This window comes from Martes martes (assembly GCF_963455335.1).
Source record: "Martes martes genome assembly, chromosome: 6".
NCBI classification, from domain to species: Eukaryota; Metazoa; Chordata; class Mammalia; order Carnivora; family Mustelidae; genus Martes; species Martes martes.
In genome coordinates this window covers 20,927,097-20,936,113 of record NC_137893.1, presented here as the reverse complement: position 1 = coordinate 20,936,113, position 9,017 = coordinate 20,927,097, and the positions used below count along the sequence as shown (strand labels likewise).

The following is a 9,017-nucleotide window of genomic DNA, read 5'->3' as shown; positions in this document are numbered from 1 at the left end:
AGGAAATTTCAGATAAAAATTCTGCAGCTCCAACGCCACTAGAAAAATCCTCTGGTGCCAAGATTTAGCCACAGGAGGATTCCTGTCTTTCTCCAGGCGGGTAAACACCCTCTGGCACCTGTCAGAGAATCTTCAGTAGTGTGGCTGGATTTGAGGGTTTATGAATACCCTTCACTTTTCCGGGGGAGCTGCCTGGCTCCCCATACACCTTTCTTTGCCACGACCGAGTCAGAGCCAAATAAATGCATCATTAGCTCGGTCTACACCCGGGGGCCCGAACCCACGGGAGGCCCCTCAGCCCCTCCTGGCTCGAGGGTCCTCCCAGCCCATCAGGGCACCACGGACGAAGCGCCTGGGAGATCGTGAGCTGCCGTGAGCGTGGGTGAATGCCCGTCGTGTCGTCACGTTTTCAGCGTCTGAGCTTTGTCAAGTGGTCTTCTCTAGTCGCTCTATTATTCGATTTTGAGAAAATAAAAAGAAAATAGTGTATTAACGAGTCCCCTTCTGCAGTGCAGCAATGCCGGAAGCCCGTTCTCCTAAGGCAGCAGAGAGAGTACTTACTAGCAGGCTCCAAAAGACAAAAATCTCACCATCACTAGCGGCTAGGGTCACAGCCATACCTCGTTATACGGTGCTTCGCCGATACCGCGTTTCTCACACGTGGAAGGCTTGTGGCGTCCCTGCGTCCAGCAAGACTCTCAGCGCCAGGTTTCCAACCGCAGGGCCTCACTCCGCGGGGCTCTGTCTAATTCTCGCGATATTTCATCCTTTCTCATTATTCTATTTGTTGATGAGCTGTGATCAAGTTATTACAGCTCACTGAGAGCTCAGATGCGAATCAGCATTTTTTAGTAATATTTTAAAATTAAACTCATGTATTTTTTTTTAATTTTAGTATATGTGCTGCCGAAGTGAGCACTTTTTTTTTTTTTTTTTTTTTTTTTAGACATGCTCTTGCACACACACTTGCTAAACTACCGTATCGTGTAAGCATCACTCTTCTATGCGGTGGGAAACCAAAGCCTCCATTTGACTTGCTTTATTGAGGTGGTCTGGGTGGAACTTGCACTATCTCTGAGGTATGTCCCCGTTTTTCTTTCTTAGCCAGACATCTTTCTGGTCAGTGAATTCAGTTTCGTCACTCCACACTTCTACAGCCTTGGCAGGGGAGGGAGGCTTCTTGGAGGTGTTGCGAACCCCCGCGGGTGGTTTTATTTGCCTCGACTGGACTGCTCTACCTCAGGAATATCTTTGGGCAGCACAGTAGCTTCTGGAAGAAAAACCCTGAAAACGTCTCTGATGTCTCTGTATCTGTAGCTACTCTCTCATCCTACAGCCCCACCGTGTTTAAGAGCATTTTGTCAGATTGCCCTCGAGTTAACCCAAGTCCTTGGTTCTGCTTCAGAGGAGAGAATCCACAACAAACTCAACTGATGTGTTAAAGGCTACACTTTGGTTTGAAGAAACCAAATTTTGTCTTAAAGAATCTCTGTTTAAAGCAGGTTGTCACTTTTTTTTTTTTTGAATGACCGACTCAGAAACATAAATAACAATCCTCTGGAGAATATTTGCAAATTATCCAACCTAGTGGAATGTGAAGATGAAAAACAAAGTTATCTTTAAAAATATCTAGAACATGTTAGTAAATTGCCCGCTAATGTGATAGTAATTGTTGAAGATTTTTTTTAACCAATTTAGCAATTGCATTAATACCAAAAACAATACCAGAAAGACTTGGTTAACCAGAAAATCCCTTTGTTTCAACCATTTTTTAAAAATGTTGGAAACCCTTTCTAAATATAAAGGTTATTTGGCAAGAAAACTCTCCTGCTTATATAACTCCACGTGACAGCAATGATCTCCGAATTACAGGATCTTAGATCTGTAGGAACCTACGGCAAATCTCATCCAACCCCCTCATCTCTACAGACGGGACTCAAAACGGAGGTACCAGATGGCTGCTGAGGGTCCCTCAGCTGAATGAGTGCACAGCCAGGCACCTGGACAGATACTGCAGTCTACCCACTGCCCCTCCTACCACACGCAATTGTTTCCCTGCCTAGCAACACGCTGACAGAAGTAGAGGACCACGGGAAATACATACAGTGACTCTAGGGCAATAAAGAGTCTTCTTGTAATTGTCTTTCTCCTACAGGTGGAATACAGAACATTCCAGTTAGAGATGATGTCTGGTAGATTAAAACGTGAAAGTATGCTTAAGCTTGCTTTAATAATCCTCTGAAATAGCTCAACAATGATCCAGCCTTTCTAGGGGGAAGAACCCACTCCCAGTGTTCTGAATGCTTCTGTTACTTGGAAGTCACTGCACAATGGTTAAACGGACCAGAGAACTCCTTATCACCTGGTGTGGGACAGATATGTCATTACTAGAGTACCTTCCATGCTTTAAACAAATGAGCAAAAAAAAATTCAAATGTAAAATGCTCTCTTTTTAATTACTAAATTAAGAAAGTTAAACAATTTAAAAATGTAAACTCACAAATAAATCATAACAAAAAAGGAATTAAGATTTCAGAGTCGCTACCCAGTATTAAAAACTTAATAGAAATAGGCTTTTTGATTTGTTGTTGTTAAACATGTAATTCAAGGTTGGTACAAACAGCAACTAAAAATGTAATTTTTTTTCTTTTTTTTCTTTTTTTGGTGCATCCCCATGAAATGTAAAGTAGTGCATAGTTATTCCACTGGAGACTTCTTGGACATAGAGAAAGTCATTTCATTAGCAGTACAGAACGTTTAAAACACTTATTTTACAATGGGAAATGTCCAACCCCCACCCTCAGAAGTTTTAGTTGCATGAGAAAGTTTAGCAGGTCGCCATGATTCTAATGCTATGGGTTTTAGACCATTTAAATGTGGTTACAAGGTTTATTAAATAAAAAAGTTTGAAACATTTCAGCATTCATATTTTTATACAAGAAGTATGTGTGGTATCCATCTTCCAGTTCCCCTGGTAGTTATTGGCCATTTGCTTGCTTCAATATGCTTTTAGGCTTCGAGAACAGATCGCAGTTAAGACAAAGCAAATACTGGAAACAGAACTTGTGAATTCAGCTCTGGGGCTGCTTGGAAAGAGTCAAAGGAACAGCCATCTACAGGTACAATCATGAACCAAAAAAGTGCAATCCAAATTAAAAAAAAAAAAAGAAAGAAAGAAAGAAAAAAGAAAAAGGATCATGCTTTGCAAAAGCCAAAAAGGAGGCCACTGGTTTGCAGAATGATACCAGTGCTTTTATGCTGATTTGGTAGTAAAATCCTCACTCTGGGTCCCGAGGCTTTATGGCCCAGGTGGGCCATGGTCTCCACGTTAGCACCCACATGGTGTATGTACAGGGACATATATATGATATATATTCATATTATAAAAAAGAAAAAAAAACAAACACCTGTCCTGATTGGTTTTTGTTAAAACATGAAAAAAAATTTTATTGTTTTAGACAAAGAGGCCACTTTTGGAAAATAATACTTTTTTTTTTTTTAGTTGAATCAGGTGAAGACAGTTAAAATCACATAGGATTTGCATTTTAAAAAAAGGAAAGCACTAGGGTCGTTGGCACTGGAGTAACTATTTACATTGAACAGAGGTTTGGCCTTTTACATCACATCGATACAATGCATTTTCCAAAAGTCTGAGAAATAACAAGGTTCTGTCTCGTATGCTTCACAGAGGAGGTTCGGATTTGGGGACAAGTGTCATTAATGAGGGCCATGGAAGTTCGTCAGCTTCAGAGTCACATGCAATCTGATCCGGGACGGCTCGCACTGCTCGCGCAGCTGGCTACGGAACTGAAAGCTAATGGGGAGGGGGCGGGGAAGCCTCGCCGAGAAGGCCTCTCTCTGCGGACCCCGGCCTCACAGGTTTTCACCGGGCTGGTACTGGGGCTCTGTGGCGGTGAAGTAGTCTTCCAGGAAGCCCTGCAAGTACTCGAAGGTGGGCCGCTCTTCCGGGTCCTTTTTCCAGCAGTGGATCATGAGCTCGTGGAGAGAGATGGGGCAGTCCTGCGGGCAGGGCATCCGGTAGCCGCGCTCCACCTGCTCCAGCACCTCCCGGTTGTTCATGCCTGCAAGACAAGGCCGTGAGTGCGCCGCCCTGCCGCGCCCCTCTCCTCCGCTCCGAGCCTGCGCGCCGCGAGGGGGTGGGGAACGTCCCGCCTCGCCCGGGGGTGGGGGGAGTCCGGCCCTTCATGGGACGCCGCCCCCCCCCCCCCGCCGCTACTCCCCGCTCAGAAAGGAGCAGGGACTGCGCCGCGGATGAATCTCGGAAGCGTCGTCCCCGAAAGGAGCCAGACACAAAAGGCAACGGACTGTATGATTTCATTTATGTGAAGTTCTAGAAAAAGCAAAGCTACAGTGACAGAAAGCAGATGAATCATTGCCAGGGGCGAGGGGAGGGGAGTGCCTGCCAGGGGTCAGGGGTCAGCAGTCTCTGCTGTAAAAGGTCAGATAGCAAATATTTGAGGCTTTGTGGGCTGCCTATGATCTGTCGCATAGTATTATTTTGAATAACCCTTAAAAAATATACAAAACAAAAACAGGTGGGAGTTGGATTTGGCCCACACAAGGTAATCTGCCAGCTCCTGTTCTGTATCCTGCATGTGGTGGTGGGGCCGTTTCTGCTTGTCAAAACGCAGTGTTCTTAAAATGGTTGAATTCTGTTGTATGTAAATTACAATTCAAGTAAACCAATCAAAAACTATGAATGAGTCAGACAAAAAAAAAAAAAAAAAGAAAAGAAAAAGAAAAGAAATCCGTGGAATGAAAAATACACTATCCCGTGTTTATAGCATATATGAACTCCATCTCTGAACTTCATAAATTTGTTTGGCTTCTATCCGGGTCAGCTTTGGGCACCCCACCAGCTGAGATCTGCCATTGTATCTCCATGGCTGGGCACCGTCTGGCCCAGTGACCCCGAGGTGCCCCGGGATTTGGTGACTTTAATGGGGAGACAGGGCGCCTCCAGGGCCCGTGTTTACTGATGACCTTGGACAAGCCATTTATCATTTGAGACCTTTGTGACCCTCCGGCGGGGGGAGCTGCCTCATGTTGAAACCTCAGGCTGCCCGACACAAACAGGAGACCTCTGGGGGAGAAGGCTGCCTCCCTGCATGCTGGCCTTCCTGACAGGGCAGGAAATACCATAGGTGGGGTGAGGTGAATGTCCTGACCCCTCTCCCAATCACTACCAGACACTCTTCTCTACTTCTCCTTCCTTTTCCTGCCCTGTTGCCTTCTGCCAATGCCCGCCAAGCACTTGTATGTTTTGGCTGCTCCTTAGCCCCAAGCCCGTAATCTGGAATCCTCCCCAACTTCTGGCCTGGTTTATTTACAAAATCAAGAACCTGGTTTCAAGCCATACAGAAACCTAGATAGATGTCTTCCCCTAGGTCTCAGGGATATCAGCAGAAGACCACAGCATCTGCACATAGCAGCTCCCTTCAACTCTGGAGGAGCTGGGCCCAGAGCACAACCCCGTCCTGACTTTTGGGGTCTGTTGCCATTCTCTTTGTTTTGTTGTTACTTTTGGAACTGGGTTTATCCTGGAGCCCAGACTGTCAGTCACATGTGTATATGAGCCTTTTTGGGATGCTTTTTTATTCTCTGGCACTGTAACTTCTTGTGATAAAATCCATGTATCATTATTCCTGCTGTGTTGAAGTTGGCCTTCGATGTGGTTATTCCAACAGAACCTTGCTCATGTTTTGGGAGTGACCCTTAGTTTAGCGAGAGGGCTTTAGTGAACCAGCACGGGCCCCCTGCCTTCACGCTTTGCCTGACTTCACAGGTGCCCTCTGCAGTTGGGTGTTGGGTCAGCTCTGAGGCTAATTAGCTGAAATCCTCCTCCAACTGCTGAAGACTCATTTTGAAAACTCGGATGGGGCGGGAGCTGGGAGCAAGCGGAAGAACACGCTGCTGCTAGCAGAACGTCCTGTGGTGCTCTGGACAAGCTGGGTGAAGGACAGGGACCAGTGTTGCCTTATCCACCATCCCGAAAACCAACAGGCTCTGGAAACAAAGTTCTGGTAACTCACCTGGCAGCAAAACAGGTCTGAACTGACTTCATTTGGCCATATAACCCAAGGTTGTTTACTGTTTTTATGTATTCATACATACTGCTATAGAAGTGATAATGTCTTATTTGAATATGGAGTGTGGCCTCAGACTCTCGAGGATGTCACCTGGTCTATGCACAGTATGGATGTTCTTTTAAAAAAGTCTGATTCTCGGGTACATCCGGGCCCAGGAGTTTTGGCTGGGAGGCTCTGGCCTGAGCGATGGCAGCGACCACATTCCAGCTCGCCCAGAAAGGTTAGGAAGCCAGCGTCCTCACGTATGAGGAATGGCACTCTCTAAAGCCTTTGCTTTGTGTTTGACTACAGGCCTTGGTTTCGTATCTCGGGAGCCGTGCTACCCGAACCTGCAGAAATGCCCCTTGTCCCGGCCCTGCCAGGAGCCTGTAGGAACTGGGAGGAAAGACGGGCAGAAGGTCTGAACCTTGGAAGGCTCTTCTGGAAGGGGTTTCACCTCCCCTCCACTCTACCCCCGGGCTCCAAACGCCTTCTAATGCTTTATTCTGGCATTGAGACTGTCCAAAATGGCCCCATGGAGTTTGATGAAACGTTCTCCTATTGCTCTGTGGAGCTCATGTCAGTAAATGTTTCATTTCATTAAAAAACAAACTACTCACATGGAAAGATTTCATGTATTTTTTTTCAACTCTTAGTTCAATCTCTGCCAATGGAAAGTTTAATTGGCCACTTGGGTCAGGCCTGTTTTTCCAGCGCTCTGCCCAAGTCCCAGACCCAGCAGATAGAGCAACTTGACCCTATCGTGTAGCATCCCCCGAGACAGCCCGCTTCCTGGGCGGAGGTAGCCAGGGGACCCACGCAGGCGCCAGCAGGCCCACACCATCAGTCACAGGCCCACTACTGTCTCGCTCCACCTCCTTTCCTGCCTGACTTTCCTCCTGCTTCTCCTCTTCCTTCTCTTCTTGTGCCTTCTCTCTCCAGACTTCCTCAAGGCATGGGGACCATATGTAACCAATTCCACACCCTGGGCCAAACCGAAACATACCAATGACAGCTTTGCCAGAAAAGTGGGAAAAGAGACAATGCACGTTCGGCTGACATTGAAGGTGTGAATGGGGTCAGCTCTCTCCTTGCCGTCCTAAGCCAGAGCCCGTACGGCCGAGCCCGGACGGCTCCTTCCCCACCCTGCGCGGTCAGCAGATGCCCTCTGAGCGAGGCTCACTTAGGTTGGTTTTAACTCTATAAACAACACCCAGGTTGAGTGGATTGTGTTCTTATTTAAAGAAATAGTATTCTCAGCTATAAGAATTTTGATAAATCCAAATTTGATAAATTCCAGGATTTTTTTTTTTTTTTAGCAAAAACGGGCTTTACTCTATACATTCCTATAAAGATGAGCTTATTTCATTTTACTTTTCAGATGGTTTCATATTTTTGTTACTAAAATAACTTGTTCCCCTCTTTTAGCCACTTTTCCCAAGATGCTGGCTTTACCTAGTACGTGGGAGGTGAAGGCCGGGGACCAAGGAGGGGCTATACGTGAGCCTGAGTGCGGGGTGCTCAGAGGGGAGTTTGGAGGGACACGGGGCTGCCAGACAGGAATCTCGTTACCGTAATTCCTATCAAGGAAGCAGACAGGGAGGGAGGAGGGCACTTGGAAATGTTTTTCCTTTTTCTCTCTTTTCACAGGGGGTAATGCTAACAGAGAAACAGAAAAGGCAGAAGCTTGAAAACATGGCCTATGGGCACGTTTTAGGGAAACACTGTCATCAACAGTTCGGGCCTCCAGGTTTCCTAGCAGGAGCTGCACTAGAGACCATTTGTCAGCAGGAGGGGGTCTCTCTGCCACCAGGAGTGCCACCTGGAGTGTCACAGTCATGAAGCACAGTTGGGTGTATGCCCTGGTTCCCAACCTCCACGTTGGAGGACGACTGGGGTTGAGAGGGGGGACTTGGCGGCCAGTGCCGCCCCAACCCTGTCCTTTTTCCGTCCCCAACGTGTAGCCCCTGGCTCTCTGCCCTCTCACTAGATCTGGAAAATGGGCCACTTCCATGGGTCACTCCCACGGGGCGCAACTCACTGGTCCTCAGGCCACAGAAAACCTGTGGGGCCTGCTGTGCTGGGGTTTGCTTTCCAATTCCTCTTCCCTACATCCTCCACGGGGCCTCCTGTCGCCATGGATTTCTGGCTTTCGAACACAGTTGCGGAGAGAGAGCATCACTGCCAGTCGGTCTGCCCAAGGCCCTGTAGCTAAGACTCTCCAGCCAAGGGACTGCACTCCCTTCCTATCATTAGGGCCACACTATCCTTTCTAAATCATTTTGCTGGTTTCCTCGTGGTTTCTGAATTAGGGTCAAGCGTCCTACACTCACCACACGCGGCTGCCCACAATGTCGGTTTTCACGTGAGTCTGTTTTCTTTCCCCCTCCCCTTCTTTTAGATTGTCCCATTCTTGTCCTTCCAGCCACCTACTAAGTCCACAGAGCCTCCCTCCCTCTTTTCTGTCAGATTCTTTGCAGAAGGGAAAGAAAGTCATTTCCCCTGGCAGAGCCACTCCACACCTCTCACTGTTGACTCAACCTCCCTGGCCTCAGTTTCTTCATTTGTCAACGAAATGCCTCCATAGTCACTGTGCTTTCAGCTGTTTGAAAAAACAAAACAAACGAAACCGGTTTTCTGTGAAAGGGGAGGGTTTGGCCTTACAGCTTCCCATGTGTGCAGCTTCCTAACAGGGATCCCGGAGGGGCCAGCTCTGTGCCATCAGGCATTTTCACTGGTAGTGGATCAAGTCTGCATCTGGATGTGACCATGGGTTGCAAGAACGTGGATTTCTGCGCCCTGGGAACACTGAGCACTTTCACAATGGGAATGATGGGAGGTTATCAGACGTTGAGATTACTTTTGCAAACGGAGCTTTCCGTTCAAAGGAAATTAAGCTCTATTGTGCATCAGGCTTTCGTCAGGGGC

General features: G+C 47.2%; 1 protein-coding gene across 7 annotated transcripts in view; it reads right to left on the bottom strand.

Annotated features, from left to right (window-relative positions):
• Positions 1 to 2,431: 2,431 nt before the first annotated feature.
• Positions 2,432 to 9,017, bottom strand: part of FYN (FYN proto-oncogene, Src family tyrosine kinase) — a gene marked incomplete at its 3' end in the record, with an annotated part of 210,397 nt that continues 203,811 nt past the window's right edge. For all 7 annotated transcript variants that reach the window (XM_080806912.1, XM_080806911.1, XM_080806916.1 and 4 more), the window contains one exon: positions 2,432 to 4,082. In XM_080806912.1, coding sequence (XP_080663038.1) covers positions 3,874 to 4,082 — 209 coding nt within the window. The remainder of the gene's footprint in view (positions 4,083 to 9,017) is intronic.